The sequence below is a fragment of the Neophocaena asiaeorientalis genome, unplaced genomic scaffold (assembly GCF_003031525.2).
Source record: "Neophocaena asiaeorientalis asiaeorientalis breed wild unplaced genomic scaffold, Neophocaena_asiaeorientalis_V1.1 scaffold46, whole genome shotgun sequence".
Classification (NCBI taxonomy): domain Eukaryota; kingdom Metazoa; phylum Chordata; class Mammalia; order Artiodactyla; family Phocoenidae; genus Neophocaena; species Neophocaena asiaeorientalis.
Genome location: NW_020175393.1, coordinates 414,053 through 438,609, shown reverse-complemented (window position 1 = coordinate 438,609; position 24,557 = coordinate 414,053). Strand labels below are relative to the sequence as shown.

Sequence of the window (24,557 nt, the reverse complement as noted above, 5' to 3'; positions counted from 1 at the left end):
TTTACTTCTACTGGCTCCATTTCAGCAGTCAATCTGACCTCTCCTGAAGTTCCAAATCTAAAAATTGTCTGAACATAAATCTACTCTTTGGAGCTGACAAAACCCTTTCATTCAGGGAGGATTCCTCGTTACCTCTTTTTTAGAATTTTTTTCCCTGCGAGTGTGTGTGTTGTTTCAGGGAGTGGCTCCCTTCCCACCTCACTCATTGGTTTGCTCACACCCTTATGGGATGAATCAATGCTTCCAGAAAGCCGGGGGCTTCCGAGGGACTGCGGGAACAATTACTTCCAAATGATCTCGTGCATCTTAGCAGGGAGCATTCAGACCACACCCCAGGTAAAAGGAAGTCTTTCCTTCATGCTTTTGAGAACGTTGAAAGGCTATGCACTCTGGTGTTTACTGCAAGAGGGTTTGAGGGAGAGATGCCCGGGTGTAGATAAATTTGACTATATCAAAATGAAATGTTATAGGCAGTTAGTGGAAAGGATGGGCAGATAAAGGCAAAACTGCTTACTGGCAACCAAAGAAGATGCTCAGGACAGTCCTTGGCGCAGTGTGAATGCTGAGAGACACCCTGTCATGTTTCTTCTCAACAAGAAGCTAGTGGCCATCTGTGAGTGTGGGTGTCAACGTCAGAAAGAAGAGAACTTTTAGGGAAATAGAAGAAAGGAAGGCACTGGAGCCCGAAACTGAGCAAAGAAGCAGTGAGCCTGCATGGCACGGGGGGACAACAGTTTCTTATATTATTAGTCGAGTGGCCGGTGAGAAGGTGACAGTCTCAGAGTTTCGAGCACTTGAAACTATACTTAGGAAAATATTTTCATCCTTTCAGCTCTAATTTTTATTATTAAACTAGTTTCTCAAGGATAGGAATTAAAATGCATTTTTAAACAACACTGACAATGGAAAGTGTTAACTGGCATTTAACCAATGCAATGATATTAACATGCATCTGGTTCTGCTTTGTGTGGAAAATGATTTTTCATCACCATAGCAATTCATTTCTGGGCTCCACTGGAACTGGGCTATGGTATGCAGCAAAATTTTTCTTTTTCTTTCCTGAATAAGGGATTCAGCAGTCCACCGGCTAACACGGGGCTAACATCTAAGTGTTGTATAGTGTAGCTAGTATAATTTCAAATCCTTTTCCAACTAAATTTTGTGCAAAAAATTCTGTACATGCTTGTTAGGATAAAATGATGCTAGGTAAAAGTGATGAAAAGAGCCCCATGCTAACAATGTACTGCCAGCTTAAAAGTGAATACCAAACCATTGCCCTTTTTGTGGTTAATCTGAGGTTATGTGTGTGGATAGGAATTAATCCCTGATCTTGTTCTCTGACAGTAAACTAGGAAGATGAAAAGTCTTTAGTACTGTTGGATTTTCCATTTTAAATGTTATTCTTGATGACATTATATGTTGGCTCAACTAAAATTAAAAACAAACTGTTCTCCTTACCTGGTGAAGAAATTTTATGCAGGCTATGGATGTTCCTGTAAGAAAATATAACAATAAAAAAGAAGGAAATAGTTTTACTTATTTTCAGTTGCTTTCATTGTCAACATTTGGTTATGTTTAGAAATTCCTTTGAGGATATGTTCTAAAAGCACACCTCATTCATTGAAGCATCCATTTTTATTCATACTTTGTTTCAATTTTATTCACTAAAATTGTAACTATTAACCTTTAAAAAGTCAATAGTTTACAATGTATCAGTAGTGACGATCTATTTGTATTTTAGAGACTTTAGTAGCAAGCTAAAGTAAAGAAGTACATTTTTGGAGAAATAAATCTTGGTCACTGTATATGCTTTAGAAGGCAAAGCCACTTACTGTTAATGATGGTTATATGTATTTTGTAACCACAGGGCACTTATACTGAAGTGCATACGTCAGTATTTCAATTTCATCTGGATAGAACATAAGATAGACCTGGGCTTCCCTGGTGGCACAGTGGTTGAGAGTCCCCCTGCTGATGCAGGGGACACGGGTTCGTGCCCCGGTCCGGGAAGATCCCACATGTTGCGGAGTGGCTGCACCCGTGAGCCATGTCCGCTGAGCCTGCGCGTCCAGAGCCTGTTGCTCTGCAACGGGACAGGCCACAACAGTGAGAGGCCCGCGTACCGCAAAAAAAAAAAAAAAAAAAAAAGATAGCTCTGTAGTCATCATGTGGGGAGATGAGGGCAGGTCTATAGCACCTGAGGACAAAGTCACACTTTCACCACTTCTTTTCCTCCTAAAAGACTATCTTTATTTCCTACCCAAATGAAATTCTATGATAGATTATCTGAACTACCCTCAGTGATTTCCTTGCTAAAACCCCTCTCCACCCATCAAGATATTGATGAGATTAGTCATGTAAAGAAGACTTCCTAGAAAATAATCCATCTAGAAAGTGTGTTGTATTGTGTATCACTGATAAGACTAGTGGGTTCCCTAAATCTCATGAGGGATCTAATGTCCGTTCCTAAAAGGGAAAGCATTGATTTATTACTTTTGGATGATAAGCCTGGGAATTGCGACCTGACTGCCATGGAGGAATAGACAATTATTTTTAAAGGCAGAAAATAATATTGAAAAATGAAAGTTGGCTCAGAAGGGTTTGTCTGTGTAGTTTTTATGCCCTAAGGAATAGACATTGTTTCTAGAAACCCTAACCCTAACCCTACTCTGTTATAAGCCTAGACCTTATAATCATCTAGTCTTACCATCCCACTAAATCCTAAGCTCTCATAACCCATACTGTGACCCTGGGCCATTCTCCCCGACACCCACTATGCTTTCAGATCTGATTCCTGAACCGAAGAGACCACTAGTCCCTTAGTCTGAAGTCCCTCTTCTTCCCTGTCCATGTTGAACTCCATGGTTGACCCTTTGCTCTTCCCCCATCAGTACCCTCAGTTTCCTGACACTCACAACATTCTTCTGCCAGAGCCACCTCTGAACATCAGTTCTATAAATGCTGCAATTCACTTGCTCTGTTCCTATGATAGGCAGTTGAGCATTCCTGGAGACATTATCAAAAAGCCAAGCAAATTGCTTTTACTACAAATTCACGGATTTACATTTAGGCTGGGCCCTCACAATAGTCTGTCAATCCTTTTACTTATTTATAGTCAGGCCTCTTTCTCACTGCATCATCCTCCATCAATGGTGTTCCAGGCTTTTCCATTTCTCTTAAAATCCTGTGTCACTTTTGCTACTTCTTCCTCAGCTACTGGACCACTTAATGGTAGAGCTGGATGGTTCAGTCTTGGACCTCTTCTTTTCTTATTTGTGCTGACTCCCCTGGTGATCTCATCTGGTCTCATGGTTTTCAATACCATGTATAGGTCAACAACTGTAATGATTTTATCTCCATGACAGACTTTCCTCTGAACTTTTCTCCCATCCCCACATTTCCACTTGGATATACATTTGTCATATCATATTTGATCTTTATTTTCAAACCAGCTTCACCTCTTGTTTTCCCTGTTTCAGTAAAGAATATCTTATTTCTTTCAGTTATTCAGGTCAAAAATTTTGTACTTGTGTTGACTCTTGTCTGCTCTTATATCGCACATCTAATTTTTCAGCAAATTCTCAGTTTTTCCTTTAGATTCCAGCCAACCCAAGTTTTACCTAACATTTTCTCTCCTATAGGTTATTATACTAGTCTTCACAGCACTTATCACAATTGAAAATCCTATTTTATTGCATATTTATTTGGTTTCCTGTCTCCCTCCCACCAGAATGGGTAGAGGTTTTTGTTCTCTGTGTGTCACCAACCCCTAGAATAGAGCCTAGCATCTGGTAGGCATTTAATAAGATCTTGTTGAGTAAATGAAATTAAGTAGAAGGCAACGTATTCAAGTGAGGTTTGGTTTAAGTAGGAGTGTAGTAGCAGGACTGATGGCTATGTAAAAGGACAAAGATGTAGGTGGGTGACTAGATGTGGTGATGAGGGTTTTGGAAGTTCTCTTCAGATTGCTTCAACTATCTCAGTGAAGTGGGAAACAAAGTTGTCAGCTCAGAGTGAGAATGAGGAAGAAGATGTAGGGGTTTGAAGAAAGAGGAGAAGGTGTGAGTTTTCTAGCGAGTGGGAGAGTAAATGGGCTCTGGAACTGTATAGTATGATTACAGAGAAGAATTAAAGTGCCAGATTGAGGCTCAGGGTCATAAATTTGAAGTGAAACCAGCAAGTGGGGTCGTGTGATTTTTTTCTGTGACCACATTTACCCTTGTGGTGCAGGAGGAGAGTAGGTAGGTGGTAGACTGTGTGACCACTATGATTTACCCGAAGTGGATGGTGATGTGAGAGAAGGTAAGGTATTTGAAGGGCATGCACAGGAGGAGTTGTGGTCAACTCGGTCATTAAGTCTGGCCAAAAAAAAAGAAGTCTGGGAAAACTTAATGTTGGAAGGATCAGTAGACTTTCATTTTGGTGGTTTCCCAGAATTGTTGGAGTCCAGAATTGAAGAGATGGTGTGGAAAGAAAAGAAGTGTTGATCAGAGAAGGAAAAAACCCTGAAATTATGGTGGTGTTGTGGCTACTGGTTGTTGCTAAGGATGTGAAGGGCAAGGAAGAGTAGAGGTAGTGAAATACGCTATTAGAAAAATTACCCATGGGATAGCATATTGGGTATTATAAAAAGTGTGGTGTTAGAAGGAGTGGAATTAACCCCAGAAGTAAATCTTCAAAGAAAGAAGGGTTTGACTTGGGGGTGGGCAGATGGCTGTAACAAGAAGAGGTAGTGAATGGTGTAGACTTGTGGATGGCAGGAGCTTCAAACCTGGAAGTTTGTAGGTAAGAGGGAAGAAGAATGGTCTGGAAGCAGAAAAGAGTGTACAGAGGATACCTAGCCTACTTCTGGTGGGTCACCCAGTGTGAGAGGAAACAGAGAGCTTCTTGGGAAGCAGAGTCCTTCAGCAGGAACCATGTTTAGTTAGAGGCAGAACATGTAGAGAAGAGGTTAAGGATGTGGAGGGATGTGTGACAACTGCCTGAATTCCAGAAAGTGTATGGTGAAAAGTTTCCAAGAGTTGGATCACGGTATGTTGCTGAAACTCAGTCTCTGTTCACCAGTACTGAATAGAAACTCAGAGACAGAGTTTTGGGTGAAGTAGAAAAGACTAGCTTTTATTGCTTTGCCAGGCAAAGGGGGCCACAGTTGGCTAATGCCTGCAAAACTGTGTGTCCCGCCCTGGAGGAGGTAGTGTTCAAGGAACAGGGTGTGGTCAGCTCATGGACATTCTTCTGATTGGTTGGTGGTGAGGTAACTGGGAGTCAGTATCATCAGCCTTCTGGTTCCAACCGGTATGGGGTCTATGTGCTTATGGGCAGCAGACAGTTAACTTCCTCCACCACGTGAGGGTTTCAGTAGCTGCAAAACAGCTCAAAGGACATGGCTCAGAATATTATCCATAGTCCTTGAGGAAGAACTAAATGCCCTTGACTTTGTTTAATGGCTAAAGTATTATTATTTTGACCTGCTTGACTGTTTTCCTTTCTTTCTGCCTTTTCTCACTTCCCTGATTAAATTTATTCTTTCACTAAAGTTTTTCTACAGGCAAAAAGCAGGTGAAGGACATGGGTGGGGATCTATTCTGGGAAGGCCTCATAGGGTCCATCTCGGTTACAGGTACAAGAAGGGAACAAAACTAGGGGTATGCATTGCACACAGAGACACAGGGATGGCTGGGTTTCTCGTGCAGCTGATGTGATCGGGTTTAAAGGGCATGTTGAGATACGACACACAAGGGTGGCACGACCTGAAGGGAGAGGAGTCTGGGAGTTCCTGCCAGGGCTATTGCATTTCTTGTGACAGAGGCATGGAGGTGGCAGCGTGGCAGTTTCCTTATGACTAGATGGGGCTGATCGCATCATGAACATGGATTACATACCAAATGAGTCCCCTCACCTTCCAGCTTCTCTCACTGCCTCACAGTCAGAGCTTTTCTGTATCTCCGTTAATCTTCTCCATTCTCAGAGGAGGCCATGTTCTTTCTGTTGTTGCTTTAGCTTTTTCTGCCTGCTTCCTCCAGGACTTTGCTCCACTTTCCTTCCTACTGGTTCCTTCCCCGAGTCTACAGACGTCTTCACGTCTATCCTGTTACAGACCAACAAGGGAACCTCTTTGACTGGACTTTCCTTTCTAACTACTCTCCATCTCTCTTCCTCCTTCTCACCCAAACGTCTCAAAAGAGAAATCTCCAGCACCATCTTCTCTTTCTGCCTTTCCTTTTAGTCCTCCATCTATTACTCTTGGCTTTCTGTCCTGATCGCTAGCCTTGGGTCTTATAAAACCAGCATTACCTATCTGACATTCTAATGAGACGATCTCATTCTCAATCTACAGCGCTTGGTTCTCAGTGTCAAAAGGACAGAACTCAAGCTTGATTTCTCACCCAGTGCTGCTTTCCATGCCTTCACTCAGCTGGTTTCCTCAGCCTGGAAGACCCTTATTTTTCTCTTCACTAGAACTTAAATTCCAGGTGCTGTGTTTTATGGAGCTTCCCAGACTGGGTAGGCATCCCTTATCGCTTTTCCCTTCCTATTCTGTGCGTATGCTTTTCCTACTTGTGACTGGTCTATTGGCTGTTTCTTATTTGCTGTTATATCTCTAGCTCCTGAGTACCTGTCACACAGCAAATGCTTAACAAAATGGTTTTTGAATGAATAAAGAATGAATGAAAGAGAAGGTATATCCTCGAGAAGAGGCATTGGTATCCTGGCAGCAAGAAAAGTAAACTTTCAATTTTCAATTCACATTTTAGCATTCTCATTCATGATATATGTCAGAAGTTTCACACATGCTTGGTGATTATGAGTCACACTGAACCTGCTAACCCAGAGTTAAATGGATAAAAGTCCTTGACCTCTGTGGGGTCATCACAAACACAGCATCTGGTCTGTTCTGAAATTAACTTTTATCCATGTTAACTTGCAACATTCCAGCAGCTCAACTTGCCAAGCTGCTCTTCTGTTGCCGTGTCCTACAGTAGGATCTTCCTTGGGTTGTATTTCTTTCTCCGATAAATATTTTCACAAAAAAAGGGTCGGATAAACTATGAATATTTTAATAGATGTTCTCTTTGCCAACCATACACATGATCATAGGACAATAGGCAATTTATCAAAATAAATGAGATAAATATAATATGTAGAGAGTAAAGTCAAAATAAACCTTTGATAAGACTGAAAGTCTAATTTATAACGTGTCTCATAGGTCTCTTCTGGTGATGCTGAAGCCAAACTTCTGACCTTCACATTTGTCCCCACTGTCAGAAGACTACCAACCCACTCCCAGTTGGGTGACACCTCTAAATTCATTGTTAAAATTCCTGAGGAACCAAGTGATAAGACTCCAGAAACTGTAAATAGGGTAGGATTATTTTTTACTATTTTTTATATCAAGCAATTAACATTAAATTATCCATCATAATGACTTGCAAATTTGTATGGATGTTTATTTTCTCTGCTTAAAGTGAGATAACTGGGAAATCTAAGATTGGCTAAAAATATAACTATGTAATAGGAACTTCAGTGTTATCAAATCTCAGGTTCTCTCCAATACATTATTCTCAGCCCTTTTGATTTGATATCCTTTTGTTTGCTGTTCACGTGATATATTCGGCCTCCTGACACCTCCCCTCCCAAATGTATCTTAAAATAATAAAAACAAAATTTTTACAAAGTTTAAATTTATCTTTAAAGAATGCTAGATAAAAGAGCGAGGTGTTATTTTACGTGTAACAGATTAGCAGCATTAAAAAATTGTAATATCTGAATTTGGGGCAATTGTGGATATGTTGGCAGGCTCACACTTTGCTGCTAGTTTTGTGAATTTGTACAGTTTTGGTGGAAAACCCTTATCCACAGTCATACAACTGTTTATAACCCTTTAATGTTTAAACTCTTGGAAATGCATCCCAGGGAAATAGTACAGAGGAAAAAAGTGTTATATAGGAAAATAATTAGAGAAAAATAAAAGGAGCCTAATATCTAACAATTAGAGAAAAGCTAAGCATGAGATAATACATCACCTTGACAAAGTTATAATTATAATGGTTATGTAATTTCATGGAACATGTTAATCTTACATATTAAGTGATACAATAGATTATAAAGTTGTATTTATACCCTGATTATACCTATCTAAAGAGAGATCAAGACTGAAAAAGAAATTAAAACAAACAGAAAAAAACATAAAAATAACTTGTGTTAAATAGTGACATTTTGGGTAAAAAAAAATTTCTCTTTAAAATGTATTTTAATACTATCTTATTATAAATAAAATGTGACTGGGGGAACTTTGTGGTATTTTTGAGCCAACTTGTAGGAGATAAAATTATCTGATTCTCGTTGTCTATATGAAAACACCTTATCTAGCAAGAAGTAATATATAACCTGGGACTTACCATGTCATCTTATTTCAAAGACTGTTGGGACCAAATTATTTCAGAGAAATTCTGAATGCCACATAAAGCACTTCTGGGAAATTTCTCCCTAACAGTACTCAAGTACACATAATATATTCATGGGATCCTTTGTGATTAGGTGCTATGAGTGTGGGACTATAGATGTACGAATCAATCTTGGCTGCAGATCTCTTAAGCCTCCAAAGATAAGGATATTCATTTACAGATGGCAATGGTATCTACACAGCCACAAGTTTTGCTTGACCATTAACTAAACCCATGACACATCCCCATTTGTTTTGTGAATGTCTTTATGGAAAACATTGCTCTCTTTCCTCTCTTTTTAAAAAGCCATATCAGGATTTATTTGAAAGCAGGTTTTGCTGACTTTGATCCTGAGCCCTAAATTGTTTGGGCTTGGACCAGGAAAAACAAGTGGGTTAGTAAAAGTAAACCATTAGCTTCAACCCAAATCTCTCCTATGCCAACCTGATTTTTAGATATATTCGTAAAAACTTTTGTCCTTGGAGGTTATAAGCAGATTAAGGTTTTAAGAAAGAGTACATGCAAAAAAGCATTTACCAAAGCAACATCAACGCTTTCGCTTTCATGTCTCTACGTTTATTGCAGTCTGATTCCAATGAGTATTCGACCTTGAATGTTGGGAGCCAACGGGAGAGAGACCGAGAAACATTGACTTATCCTTTAGCGGTCAAGGACAAGGCTTCCCAAGGAAGGGGATTTAAAGCAAACGAACCTCAAGGAATGCAGCAAAGTGACCTCTTCAAAGCTGAATATGTCTTTATTGTGGACTCTGAGGGGGAAGATGAAGCTCCAAGCAGAAGAGGTGAACAAGGCCCCCCAGGAGGGATGAGCACCACAGCTGCTCGGCCCACGTCTCTAGCAATCTCCTCCAGTCTGGTTTCTGATGTGGTACGCCCCAAAACTCGGGGGGCAGACCTCCAGGTTCCATCACATCTTGAAATGCCTCATGGGATGGCTCCTCAGCAAAAACATGGGCCGGTAGGTTTTTCTCCTTGTCATTAAAAAAAAAAAAAGTTTCATACCCTTTGTCTGCAAAGACATTTCTATTTATTCAAGGCATCAAGGTGTACAAAACTCTCAAGGAAAGAGATATTAAAAAACTAAAATCCCAAGATCATAAACCATCACAGTGTAAATATAGATAAGAAATTGAAAAGAAATAAATTTCATAAGATGAAAAGGATTATATACAATTATGCTGTGAACTGGCTGAAGAGAATATGTAAAACACTTAGCTGGAGGGGATTTGGAGGAATATTAACCCTTCCTTCTGAAAATTTTTGGAGAAGGTCAGTACAGGGAATTTCTTAGGAGAGAGTTCTTGGTGGGCTGGGTGCATGAAGAAGCACATTTCAGAGATGAGAAAGATCCAGCAAAAAGACATCAACTGGATGCAGACACTTTACTTTTAAACCAGTAAAAGAGTAGTAAAAGGATACACTAGGAATTAAGAGTGTGTAAGGAAAATCATTTCCTCCTGTGTGACTTCAGGGAAATATTGACTGTATTCCTGGAAACCACCGGAAGCAGGGCTGGCCTCAGAGAACTGGGGAGAAGATCCCACCCCAAAGCTTAGCAGCAAGATTGAATGGTTCCTTTAAGGTGTCAAGGCTTTGATACAGTAGGAGAGGACTCATAGCTGAGAGGGCAGGAAGGAAAGGGGGTGAAGAGGGTGGGATTTTGAAGGGAAAAAACTAGGATGACTGGCTATTTGTTGTCATGAAGTTATCAGATGACTTTGACAAGGCATAGAATGTCAGGAATGCAGAGACTGGCTTGGCTTTGGGAGTAAATAATGGGTGCAGAGCTCCCTGTGACAATGAGCACGAGTCAGTACAAAGATGTCCTATTTAGAATCTGCTAGACCAGGCACTTGCAAGCATAACAAAGTAGTTGGGAGAACATTTTTATTGTTGAGTTGGCCTTTTGGTACTACTAGGACCTATGCAAAACTGTAGCGTAGGCATCTTATCTTTGGTGCCACCTTATCTTTATTTATGCAGCCTTCACTGGACTTCCTGATAATGAATTTATGTCACCCTCAAGCATCCAGTATCCTCATGCTGTCTTTTGGTGATAGAAGACTCTCACTGGGGTAGCACCACCCAGGTCTATTGGACTAAAACATTCATTTCTTCTTGAAATTTATTCTTATCTAGTTATTGGGAATATTCTAATCATATAATTAAACATATTCTCAGTAAGTGATGATAGGCTTAAACATTTCTTTCTTGCCTTAGGAAAGATGATGAAATAAGCAAGTTGGCAATGTGGAAGTTTCCATAGTGTGTGGAGTGTAGTTTAACATGGCCTTTGAAGACATGGTGATACCAAATATAAATAAAGAAAAGTATTCTTAATGAAGCAATGTTTGGCTTTTCAATTTACTCTTTTCTCCGACTGATAGATTTCTTCCGCTGAGTTGGTCATTTATTTTGTCTTCATGTGACCAAATATATAGAGGGAAAACCAAAGACAAACACACACATTTGGGATCTTTTTGCCAAAATCAGTTAGTTAGAAGTAGGTTATAGTTCATCCATGTTATCAAAGCTCCAAATGAAAAGGCAAAGCTCAGCCTAATTCATTAGTGGTGGATGAGCATTATGATTACTGCAGATGGAGGAAAACTGGGTCCTGAAATGTTTGGGAATAACCATTGTTCCGGATTCCATTTCCTATAGTAATCCATTTGAGTGATGAATAGTAGGTCATCATGAAATAAACATAAAAAAAAGAAAGTGAAAATGAGATGACTGTTAAAGGTAAGCTAAACAGAAATGGCCAGAGCATTAAAGAAGTCACTCTGAGAAGTTAGTACAGTCAGTAGTCGAAGCTTAGTGTAAAAAGCCCAAAGATTATCCCATAATTGGATTACCTGATGCCAGCAACATCAGCTTTTCAATCAGAAATGTAGTTAATTAAGTTATTTCTGGTCCACCTGGTAAAAATGAATCCATGTACAGAATTGTCTATATATTATCACTATCAGTTAGTCAGGAATAATTTATGAAGCTATTCCTAAAAAAAATTTACTTAGCTCCTAGTCTGACCTTTAACCTTTCTATAACCTAGCCTAGATGTCGTTTTCTATCCACATTGGTACTTCTATTCTTCAGCTCTCCTGAACTGTCATCAAAGTATACACGTCATACCTTTGCATCCTTGGTCCTTGATTCCTCTGTGTGTGATTCTTCTCTCTTCTCAGCCCATCTACATGTGACCACAGCTACTTGATGCTCTAAGCTCAGCCCAAGCAGTACCTTTTCCTAGAGACATTCTCTTTGAAGACTAGTTAGTTTCTCTCTTATATCTTTGTCATTTTCCTTGTAGTTTGTAGTCTTTTTAGAAAATCTCCAATATAACTCCTTTTCACCTGATTATAATGATGGATTTTATCTTTCTTCCTCACTAGACTGAGAACTATTTGAAGTCAAGGTCTGTCCCTTGTACATTTCTGTACCTCTAGCACTTAGGAGAGTGTCTTGCATATACATGAGGTTCAGTAAGGTGTATGAAAAGCATAAATATTTAAAAGTTCACATCTTTGAAGTCCTTGCTCAGATATTGACTCCTTCATGAAGCCTGCTTTGGTTCCTTCAGTGAAAGCAAACTCTCCCTCAATATAATTCTGGTAGCTTTTTCTGTACATCTTCTATAACAATTATCCTATTCCAGCATGTATTATAACTATTTAGGTTCATGCCTTATCTCACCTAACAGACTGTAAAGTTTTTAGAGGTAAGGTCCACGTTAAGCCCATTTTTATTAAACACTTTTCTCTCTATAGTGGTTACTATATTATCTTGAACAAAGTCAGTATAAATATTGGGTTGAGTGTATTTTGTGTTCCAAATACTTTTGCTGAGGTGGCATGTTTAAGCAAAAGTACATTATGTTAAAAATCATTAAAGAATTTAAAATTTTAAAGTGTAAGTCAAAATTAAAAAGACTGTATAATATAAGCAGTTGAATCAAAAGCCTTTCAAATAAAATTCAGAAAGAAAAGAGTAATGTTTTTGAATGTTAATGTCTTGAATGTTGGTGTAGATGGCTAAGAATTGACTTTCCTAGGGATAGTATTAGACTTAAAAGAGAGGTGAATATACACGTATAAAAACAGAATGATTTGTCTGAAAGAACTACAATAAAGCCTGGAGCTAAGACAGTGTCTGTGGGAATAAAAAGAGGGACTTTGTGGGGGTAGAATGAACTGGATTTGTTCATTGACCACATACGGAAAAAAAAATCAGTGATGAATGAAATTTATAACCAAGGAAATTGAATGAATGTTGGCACTAACTGAGGAAAGAATAACAGGTCTTGGGAAGGGATAAGAAGAGATGAGATATCTAATGTTGAGTTTGAGATGCCTGGTGGCAGAACGCAATGCTATCAAGAAAGAAGCTGGAAATATGAATCTGGACATAAGAGGGAGATGGGAGACTGGAAGTATTTCCTATATGAGCTGAAGCTATGAGAATGGAGCGGTTTACTCATGGAAATAATGCAAAACAGGAAGACACAAGATACAACTCAGGACACAGTCAAGTATAAAGGGCCAGTGAAAGATGAGAAGCCAAAGAAGGAGGCTGAGAGGGAAACAAAGAAGTTGGAGAGAGGGGTTTCATGCAGGGAAAGCTAAAGAAACTTTCGACTAAAAAGTAGTTTATAAATGAGGTCAAATACATAAACTATATAAACATTAATTAATTAATCAATAATTTAAACGTAGCTCAGTAATGTTTTCTTTCTAAAACTCAAATGAATCTGTTATCAATCATATCCATTCTGGGATACAAAATACCAACCGTGAAAGAACATTCGGGTGGCATGACATGTTTTGAGAATGAACATGGAATTATCACATAAGAATCATATGGTTCTCCCCGTTTTATGCTGGGAGACTTCCTGGAGAATGCAGCTTTCCTCTCCAATATTGTACTTTCATATTTTCTAGCTGCCTTGACGACAGATTTTCTTACTGTCCTGCAGCAAGTAATTCTGCCAAGCGGGACAGCCAGGTTAATATATGCTGCTGCTTGATTTAGAGAAGATTAGAAGCTAGGAGATCAAGAGGCCAAGATCAAAGGGAAGGGAAGGATCAAAAGGCCTTTTGCTGATAGAGTTGGAGGTGAAGCATTAGGGGTCCCTGCAGGGAGGTGTGTCCTCTGCAAGGAAGGGAGGGGACCCTCTCCTGCATGATTATTATTAGAACCAGATGTGTAGGGATGGGGCTAGTGATGTGGGGTCTGACCTGGCCGCTGTCTCAATTTGGGATATGGGAGCCCTTCTGCTCTCCCAGGTTAGAGCCCAGAGTCTGGTCCCATTACCTGCTTGGACACACACCTCCTTTGGGCTCCTCCTCTGGGAGAGGGGATGAGGTTGTCCAGCATGTGACCAGCTCTGCTCCGGAAGAGCAGCCTGGCACCTTCTACTAAAATATTATTCTATAATATGATTTATGAAAATAATATAATATATAACACAGTAGAAAATATTATAAATTTAATACAAGTCAAAATAAAATACAAAACAAAGCCAAATAAAGTAGGGCCTTCAAAGTCCATTAAACTATAGGACTTAGGAGGTCATTTGGTGACCTTGATGGGAACAATGTGAGTGGGGTGAAGGGGCAGAAATCAAGTTGACGAATGGATAAGTAGTGAAAAGGAGATCACACAGTAGAGAGATGGTATGAAAAAGCAAAAATGAGACTGGCAACTTATGGTCACACTCCTCTGGGCAGTTACTTGAGGTCGTAAACTTTAGTGTCCTCATTCGTAGAATGGGGTGATGCTATCAACCTTCCTTGGGAAGATTAAATGAAATTAAATATATGGCCTAGAACAGTTCCTGGCCCACAAGTGTTCTCAGGAATGATTCATTGTATTTAAAAAGTTGGAAATGGCAGCATGTTTGGGGGCACAAGGTAAGGAACATGGGAGGAGGGAAACATTTTATATATTCGTTCAAACATAGCTTGGATGTCAGAATGGAAGAAAGGACACAAAAAATAAGATCAGTAGAACTGGTGGTGGCCAAATAGAGGAGGCTCTTACAAAAAATTCTGGGAAATTTGGACATTGGTACACATATTAATTAAGAACCTAGATTTTAGGGATCCATGGAAAAGAGATTGCAACAAATTATTTGGACAGGGCATCAGACATAGAAACCTTTTTTATAGTCGTGGGCCTTTGTTTTATAGTGAAATACCCTATTCATACCAGCACATTGTATCAGAATAGCTTGTATATGTCTCTCTTACACCAGTAGATTTGTGAGCCCTGTGATGACAAAAAATCTTGCCTTCTGTCTGCATCACCTAACTCCAATGCCTGAGACACTATAGGTACTAAGAAAGTATCTGATGAATGAGTGATCCTCCTTTTCCCATGACACTGCCATATAAATAGGGAACAGACATCATTACATAACTTTCTTAATTTACAGCAGAGAAAAATTATATTAGAGGAGGGAAGACAGCCTAGGACTCCAGCCTCATAGCTTGGCTGTTGTTTTGTATTTTGCCTGTTAAAACACATTGTCCATAGCTTTTGGCCTAGGGATTTAGAGGTTTAAGACTTTGAAAAAAGCTGGGAGGTTAAACTTCCATGGTAGTTCTGCTAACTGCTAGTCTTCTGCTGTTATGCTGAGAAGACTAGCTTGGAGCCACAGGTTCCTGAAAAATGGCATGTTTCTATTAAAATGCAAGGAAGTCATTTGTATATGCCCATCAGCAGGATGACTTCCTAACTGTATGCAGAGCAGAGCTACATGGGGCCCAGCAGCAAAGAAAACAAAACAGGAGTCTGCCTTGCATAGCAGGTGGGAGGTCATCCAAGTAGTAACGCAGATTCTGGCTGGGTCCACTTGATCGTATAATTGCCTTGAGGCAGTTGAGATGATTAAAAATGTAGAGGCCCTCATTCTTTTAATTGATATACATACCCCTGACCAACTGATTTTATTGCTTTAAAAACCTTTCTCTAGCACTCTTCCCATTGCCAACTCCCCATTTCCTTTCTTGTTTAGGGTGAGTATACGATTCCATCCTATTCCACCCACTTAGCCTACGTTGTCACTGTCCATGGTGAGTGACACTGGACACACCAAGGAGAGTTCCTCTGACTCAGTGGGGGACCCTGGCTCTGCTCTGATGCTGGCAGAATCCCTGTGATGCCTCGCTGGTCGTTGGTTGCTTCTTCTGGTTGAGACCAATTGTACCCATAGCCCGAGGGGCAGGCCTTCAAGGAGCTTGGAAAACAATTGCACCTGAAAATGATGCCAATGAAAGGTGACAGGTTCAAGGAACAGTGGGACGTCTAGAGGGAGGACACCTAGATCATCCTGGATCACCAGGAAGGGTTCACATTGTCTGAGCTGAAATGTGAAAGATGAGTAAAAGTGTTCTTGGCTGACGAACAGGGCCCAGGCATTCCAGACAGTGAGGACAGCCAGGGAAGTACGGACACACAAGAAGAGGGTGGAAAAGAGAAGGAGTATGATAAGGGCTCATCATATATACTAGGAAATACACTAGGAGAGAGAGATGATATAGAGGCCACAGATAAAACAGTTTTGAAAAGGAGGAAGAGATTGCAAGTCAGATTCTGTAGAGAAATCAGAAGAGATAAGGGATTCAAGTGCCGGAGGGGCTTAGGAAAAAATAAACCATTGTAGATATTGGTGATAAGAGTTTCTGCAGAAGAGCAGGGGGTAAAATCTGTTAAGAAGTCAGGGGAAGTATGTTACTTTTCTATTGCTGCATACAGATTACCATATACTTAGTGGCTTAAAAAAAACACCTATTTATTTTCTCCAGGGTTTTTTAGATCAGAGGCCTGGGCACAGCCGAGCTGGGTCTCACAAGTTTGAAATCAAGATGTCAAGTTCGTCTCACCTGGAAACTCTCCTAAGGGAAGGGTCTGCCTCTAAGTTCCCCCATGTTATTGGCAGAATTCATTTCCTCGAGGCTGTAGAATTCATGGCAGCTTGCTTCTTAAAGCTGCTACCTTGATCTCCAGCTTTCTGACCCTCTTTTAAAGGGCTCATTTTACTAGTGTTGCCAAGTCTGAGCTCGTGCTGTTCACCGCATGTCAGGCTAATAAATTGAGAGATGATTTGTTGGGGCCAGGAATAGTGACTCTATTTGGAAAGCTAGCAGACCAAGAAGATGGCAGACTAGTGCCCCAAGGAACCAGCTTCCCTGAGTTGGAATTCAGTCTTCTTTTATCTAAAAATGGGAGGTGGTTTAGTTAGTTGTTGCAAACTTCTTGGTGTTGGGATCCTTTGTTTTTGCAGCTGTCCACATAGGTCTGTAGGTCTGGTCACAATGTTCCTATAAACCTTCAAGACAGATGTTACTCTGTTCTGCAACTTTTTATCTCTATATGAATGGAAAAGTGTTACACCTTTAAAGGTTAGAGCCTTGAGAATGCGCTATCCTGCATATTTCAGGCTATAGGCAACATTCTTAACTTGTAGCTAAAGCAATAGATACACAGGTTAAAGTAAAAGAAACACATCCAATATGGAGTCAGATTTGTTCTTCCCTATTACATTAGGGCATGCCTACTCAGGAGGATCTCTTATTTGATTAAGTTAAAGTCACCTGATTAGGAATCTTAAATACATTTGCAAAATCCCTTCACCTTTGCCAGGTTCTATTAGCTAGAATCAAGTCACAGTCTCCATCTATATTTAAGAGGAGGGGATTAAGGCAGTCTGTGTGGGGGCGGCTGTTTGAGAAGTCATTTTAGGGTGTGTTGGCCAGAATAAGTAAGTAAATCAGCACAGTGATGGTAGGGAAAGGTGTGACTGAGAAGAAATCTACATAGACCCGTAACTAGGGTATTTACAGGCACCACAGATCTTGGTGCCTATGTGTGCCTCTGTTTATATCAGTTAGATTTTGTTGCTTAACAAACAGTACCAAAATTGTGTTTTTAAACAGCAACCATCTATTTAGCTCAAAAATCTGCAGGTCAACAATTTGGCTGTGTTCAGCTGCGTGGTTCTGCAGCTCTGGGTCAGGCTTGGCTGATCTTTGCTGTAGTTCACTTACGGGTCTGCAATTGGCTGCTGGGTCAGCTGCTGGCTGGTTAGCTGTCTGGTGGTTGGTTAGCTGAGATGTGGTCTGGCATCTTCCAGTGGACTAGCCTGGGCTCATTTACATGGTGGTGATGCTCCGCACTCAGCAAGCCAGTAAGCCCCAATGCACAAGTGCTTTTCAAGCCACTGTGTCTTGTATCACATTTGCTAACATCCCACTGGTCAAAACAAGTCATATGGCTAGGTGAGGTTAAAGGGTGAATGAGGGAAAGGACTTTGCCTTTCTTATGAAAAGAGTAGAAAAATGTGGACATTTTTACAGTCTACTACATGATAGTTATTATTATCTTTTTAATGATGGGAAGTATTCTGCTTTATGTTAGGATGAGAGAACCAGTAAAAAAGAAAAAGGATGAATACGTAGCATACAGGGGATAGTTAATGAAATGGGATCCCTGAGAAGGCAAGAGCTGCTGGAATTCCGAGTACAGAGGGAAACTTACTCTTAAAAAGGGAAAAGGCATTATTTTTCTTTAGAATGAAGGAAAGGGGATAAGAATAGGTCTAGAAAAAGTTTAATTTTCCCAGTAATCATAATTTTCCTTGGAGAAAAGGAATCTCGGTTATCTGTTGCACACAGTGAGGGAGGTTCTGGGAAAAGGGTTAGTGAGTGCTAACTTTGTGGAAGGCTGTTGTTTAGAACAGGAGAGGAAGCTGAGGTCAAAATATAAGAAAAGAAAAAAATAAATCCCAAACGACCCACAAAAAAGCTGAGTGGTACACAGCCCAGCTGAGACTATAAACCTTAAATTTATGATGACACCAATTTACAGTGCCTTACCCAGTCCATGTGTGAATTAGAAAAAGGTACCCCGTCTGCTTAGTGTAGGAAAGTTCAGCCCCACTCTCAGCTGGTGCCCTTGTACAGGACAAGCTCTTAAATCGAGTGCAGTGGCCCTGGGTTCTGTTATATTTTTAAAATAACAGCTTTAAGTAGACTAGGTCTAGGAGCATAATTGATTTAAGAATAATGATTTGCCAAGTGGATTAGCAAAAGAACAAGATGGCTAGAGTGTTGACAATATTGGCAAGAAGGTTGAGATTAAATAAGTATTTCTAAAACCTAAAATGCAAAATAGCAGGGGATGAGGGAGATGAGACTGGCTAGGAGGAGAGGGGCTCTGTTGTGAAGGAACAATCTTGAGTGCTTGGTAGATGTGGGAAAGTATTGGTGACATCTTGAGCATCGGTGTGTTTTGATTAGATTTTTAACAGGTCGGTCTGAAGATAGGTGCAATTGGGTGCAACTAGAAATAGGAATACCAAAAAGTTGACTTAAATTGTTCAGGTAAGAAAGGCTGAGAATCTGCTCAGTCACATTGCAAGTGTCCATCAGTGAGAAGAGGTCAGATCAGCAGGTTTGTTTAGGAGGCCAAGGTGCTATAATGTAATGATTGCGTGCAAGGACAAAGGAGAATCAGGAGTTTCTGCCTTGCAGAAACTGTACAGATTCAGGAGAAAGATCACAACTATATGGACCAACATGGTTCAAATCTTGTGAACTATTCAGACCATCAGGCTGCAGATCAGATATTTTGGCTTTTATTCAGATGTTTTGGAATCTCATGGACACATTAGGAAAAACTGAATATACACAAAAGCAGTTAATTTTATTTATTTATTATTGAACTATAATTTAGTTACAATGTTGTGTTAATTTCTACTGTTCAGCAAAGTGATTGTTACACATATATATACATTCTTTTTTTTTTATATTCTTTTCCATATGGTTTACCATAGGATACTGAATATATTTCCCTGTGCTATACAGTGGGACCTTATTGTTTATCCATTCTCTCTCTATATAATAGTTTGCATCTGCTAATCTCAACCTCCCAGTCCATCCCTCCCCCAACACCCTCCCTTAGCAACTGCAAGTCTGTTCTGTATCTCTGTGTGTCTGTTTCTGTTTCATAGATAAGTTCATTTGTGTCGTATTTTAGATTCCACATATAAGTGAAATCATACGGTATTTGTCTTTCTCTTTCTGACTTACTTCACTGAGTATGATAATCTCTAGTTATATCCATGTTGCTGCAAATGCCATTATTTCATTCTTTTTTATGGCTGAGTGGTATTCCTTTGTATATAATACCACATCTTCTTTATCCATTCCTCTATCTATGGACATTTAGGTTGCTTCCATGTGTTGACTACTGTGAATAGTGCTGAGAAGCAATTAATTTGAGATTGACTGAAGTGACAAGGCAGCTATACTACAGAGACTGGCTGTTAAAATAACTGATGGCCTCTATTATGCAGGATCCAATATGGATTTAGGATTAAGACCATCCACTTGATGAGAGCAGAATATTGTAAGCATCCTCTGTTACAGAGATTACTGTGAATGTATTCAGAGCTCAGGATAGTTTTTCTAGGAGAAGAGAGTTTTGAAAGTGATTTTGGAGGAGGTATGTGGTAAGGGGGCTCAAGGAATCAGAAGAGGGCTGGGGATTGGAGAACATAGTCAGCGGTGATTTTAGAGAGGTGTCTGAAGCAAAGACATCAACAAATATCAGGTTAGAAATAAATGGTGGAGAAGACAGAGAACAGGTTTGAGAGAGAAGGAATTAGAGAACCTAGAGAACAGAACTGGGGTTATTAATGGGAGAGGATGAAAAGATTGATATAATTTGTAGGCATCATCAGAGAAGTTTATTATCATCAGTAAGGGATTTACAGGAAAGAGCTAAAATAAAGGGCCTATTTCAAGCTACTTGACTGAACATTTGACAGGTATCCATCCTTTCTTCCTGCATAAAATTATTCATGTCTTTACTCGCTCTTTTTTTAAAGTTATTAATAAGAGGAACTCAGGAAAATGAATCTTTTTCATTAAAAAATGCATTCCCTTCTCCTGGAAATTTTGTAAAAATATGGTGCCACACTTTTATATTAGTATAAATTAGGATAACATCAAATTAGAAAAAAACATATTGCAAATGCTTATTAATACATCAAATAGGAAAATATAATAAAAAACATTCTTAGACTTTTCAGAATCTTTCCCTTTGAACTTTTCTTAGAAGTTCTTCAATGATAAGCTATTAGAAAGTACAGTAAAATTAAGAGTTACTTATATGAGGTAAGATATGACTTCGTGTAATAGAATGTTTGGTAATTAGAAGCCATAGTCTTGGGGAAATTGGAGGGAACAGTCTTTTCCTCTGATGAGACCCTCAAAATCACAGTCCTGAGATTTTAACATGATAATTTGGTAGATAATCAGGATGAATTAATGAGTTTGTTATATAAACTGAAGTTATTTGGAAACATGACTGAAAAGGTAATGGAATTTTTGTGGCTGTTATTAATTTACAATTTTTTTATAACAAAAGCTATGGCATAGCATGCAAAGAGACTGTACATAGCCTCGAAATTTCTTCATTCCTTCCATGAGGATAGACCAGTCATAGGAAACAATTAGAGAAGAGCTTTCACTTATGGCTAAACACATGAGTGGGTTTTACAAATACTGGATAAGCAAATTGTTTTTAAGCAAAACTTATGTGAGGGAATTGTTAAGTTTTCTTTTTCAATTTGATTGAATTCTGTTTGATTTTCAATTCTTGATGATTTTCAGATATTCTGGGTTACATGCCAAAATTATTCAAAAATAATTTATGTGGCAAGAATTCTGTGTTGCAAATACACAAATGAATTTACATATAAAAAGAGAAGAATATTTTGGGTACATTTGCTCAGAAACTTAGAAGTTTGGGGTGAGTTGTTTGAATTTATCAGTTTTAAATATTTTTAGAACTCAAAACTCTATGATATGAAAATCTTTGCATTAGGTCTGATGGACACCTTCTTAACATGTTATAGAGCAAAATCAAGAAATATCTTTTACTGAGTTTATAAATGAAGCTCTTGCTAAGTTTAATTATTATGGTCGTACACTTTTCTGCTATGTAATGCAATGTATATAATATTATACAACTTAATATCTAACTTAATAAATTAAGCATATAACTTAATAAATACAAATTAATATTTTGAATAACAGATATTCCCTAAATTCTGTATTAGGTACAAATATTTTCTTTTCTCTTATGGATCAATAGACTCAAATCAATAATTTTAAAGGGAAACCTCTGTTTAAAAGATTTGGCTTTAGAATCATTTATAATTTCAGTATTTGTCTTAAAGTACTGGATAATTTTAAAAATAGCGCAAGAATAGAGCTACTCAGTTATTTTACAGGCTCTCCCTAGCTTCTCTTGAAAGTGATAACAATATTTCTTTATTTTCTTTTTATTTGATATGGGATTGGTGGCTTGCATTGTTTCAGGCAGATTAGATGAACCTATTTGCAGGGCACCTATAGAGACATAGACATAGAGAACAGACATGTGGACACAGTGGGGGAAGGGGAGGGTGGGATGAATTGGGAGATTAGGTTTGACATAAATACGCTACCATGTGTAAAATAGATAGCTAGTGGGAAACTGCTCTATAGCACAGGGAGCTCAGCTCGGTGCTCTGTGACGACCTAGATGGGTGGGATGGAGGCAGGGGTGGGAAGGAGTTCCAAGAAGGAGGGGATATAGGTATGCATATAGCCGATTCACTTCATTTTACAGCAGAAACTAACACAACATTGTAAAGCAATTATACTCCAATTAAAAAAAAAAGATAATGTACTCTGGCTTCTTTCCATATGAAAGAGTATCTATTCATTCCTTCCAACATAACTCACATCATTTATTAACTGTTCATTCTGGCAAGTAATTAGGGAAAATATTTTTCATAAGCTAAAACTCCCTCTCTGTTTCGGCCTTGGCTTTCAGTCTCTCAGTTTGTTACAGCTATGTTGATGTTAAGCACTGCATCTTTTGAATTCTGGGCATTATTTTCAGGTTTACAATATGTAGGAGTAGTCCAAGTTTTTAGAATTTTTAACATTCAAAGTGTGGTAAAGTTTTTAAGGATTGTATTCATTATTATTATATTATGGTTTATATTCTTGCAATGGAAGAAGACCTATTTCCTTTTCCAAAGTGCATTTTGAAATTTATATTGACGGTGATTTAAATCTTTTCAAATCACACAATTCCAAAAGAAGATAACTCTTTTAGATTTTTGTCAATGAATTATCTTCCAAAGGGAGACATGCAAATACAATTTTATATTGATGTTCGTTCTGGAGAATAAATGAGATATAGTATCTAAGAGTTCACCATTTATTTATATTTTATTTCAAATTCAAAGCAATGCCTCATTAGCAAAACAGAATTTCTGCCATTTTCTCAGAGGCTTAAGGGCCTCTTTTTGTGTAAACTAATAAGACTGTTTGCATAAATGCACAAGTGACAAGAATGTTTTGACAGTTTCACAAATGATGTCCTATGACCCTGTCTATTTCTCTTTCCTCTAGTTAACTTCTCCCACTGCCTCTGAGCAGCTTGCCTATAAACCACCTGCTTTCTCCTTTGTTTCTCCAACTAATTAGAAAACACCACCTGTCCCAGTCGACCTAGCCGGAGCCTCTGTCCTGGAGGAGTTCCACCCGAGGAGGCTGGATGTCAGTGGGGCCCTGGTGGAAGAAACAGCCATGTACTTTCAAACTTCCGCTCATTCTGCACCCTTTTTTGCACCGAAGGGCACGTCCTCGACGTCACAGTTCCCCCATCCCGCTCAATTATCAGGTTCTCACTCATCCAGTCCAAGTGCAGTCCAGCAAAAACCTGGCCTGACGTCTGAAGTCCTCAAGAAGACTGTCGCCTCGCATGTCCTTAGTCCCAGAGAAAGTCCGAGAACCTCTTCTCCTTCGCTGCCCTCCGGTGCTTCTCTGAAGTCGAATTCAGCCTCCTACATCCCGGTCCGCATCGTCACGCACTCACTCTCTCCGAGTCCCAAACCCTTCCCCTCCCCTTTGCACGGCTCTTCTTCCACTGTCTGTAGCCAAGTGTCATCCAGCGGGAACTTCTCAACGTCAGGGGTGAAATCCCCAGTGCCTTCCCGGCTTTCCCTCCTCACTGCCATCCTCAAGTCCAACCCTTCTCACCAAAGACCCCTTTCCCCGGCATCCTGTCCCACCTTCTCTCTCAACTCCCTGGCTTCTTCCAGCCTCACACTCGATCAAAAAATTAAACAAACCTCTCCTACGCCTAAAAAATCCCTCTCAAGTTGCTCCCTGCGAGCGGCGTCTCCAGAGCAAAGGGAAAACCAGGTTTCTGATCTCAGCCAGCAATCCTTTCCCTTCCCTTTTTCCACTAAAGCTGCTCCCCTTCCTCTGGCGTCCTCCCTTTCTCCCCCGAAACAGGGCAGTAGCAGCCTTGCTTCTTTGAATGTAGAGAAAACGCCATCCCCCACTTCTTTAAAGAGCAGCCCAATGATTTCCCAGCTGCAAAGCAGTACCTCCAGTTCTACAGGTCTGCCTCCTGTCCCTCCAAGCTTTTCTCCTTTGTTTTCCAAGGGCAGACAGGATGCTGACCTCAGGGGCCCAGGAAAGCCCAGGGATATTTCCCCACATCCTTCTACGTTAGCCTCGTCGGCGTCGTCTTCGGTGTCTCCTCCCACTAACCCAAGAGCCAGGCTCCCCTCTCCAGAGAAATGCTACCATCCTTCCCCAGCTCTTTCAAACCTGATAAACAGATCCAAGAGAGCATCAGCACCTCTCTCTGGCCCGGGGCAGACACCTTTAGCTCCTCCCCCACACCCTGTCTCCAGCGCTGGCTCTGCCTCTCTTCCCCAACTGGGGTGCTCCGCTCTACCTCGTGCTAATCCGCCCACCGAGGTGCGCCACCTCAGTCCCTCAGCGCTGCACCCAAATCTTACCCTGCCTTCAAGACTTGGGAAATCCGAAAGCTCCATATCTGACCACAGGTCGTCTGTTTCATCCCCATCACCTCCCATCTCTCTAACAAGAACCAACGAGCTGATTTCACCTTGTGCATTGTCCATGTCAACAGGCCCTGAAAATAAGAAACACAAGGTATTTTTTTTTTTTTTTTTTTTTTTGCAGGTTGCATGTTACATGTTTTTTTTGTA

The 24,557-nt window shown here is 39.8% G+C and overlaps 1 protein-coding gene across 1 annotated transcript in view; it reads left to right on the top strand.

The window, feature by feature from the left end:
• Positions 1-237: 237 nt before the first annotated feature.
• Positions 238-24,557, top strand: part of MLIP (muscular LMNA interacting protein) — a 112,120-nt gene continuing 87,800 nt past the window's right edge. Inside the window, 4 exon segments of the mRNA XM_024766048.1 lie at positions 238-336; positions 7,208-7,363; positions 9,030-9,422; positions 22,942-24,501. Of these exon segments, the coding sequence (XP_024621816.1) occupies positions 238-336; positions 7,208-7,363; positions 9,030-9,422; positions 22,942-24,501 (2,208 nt within the window).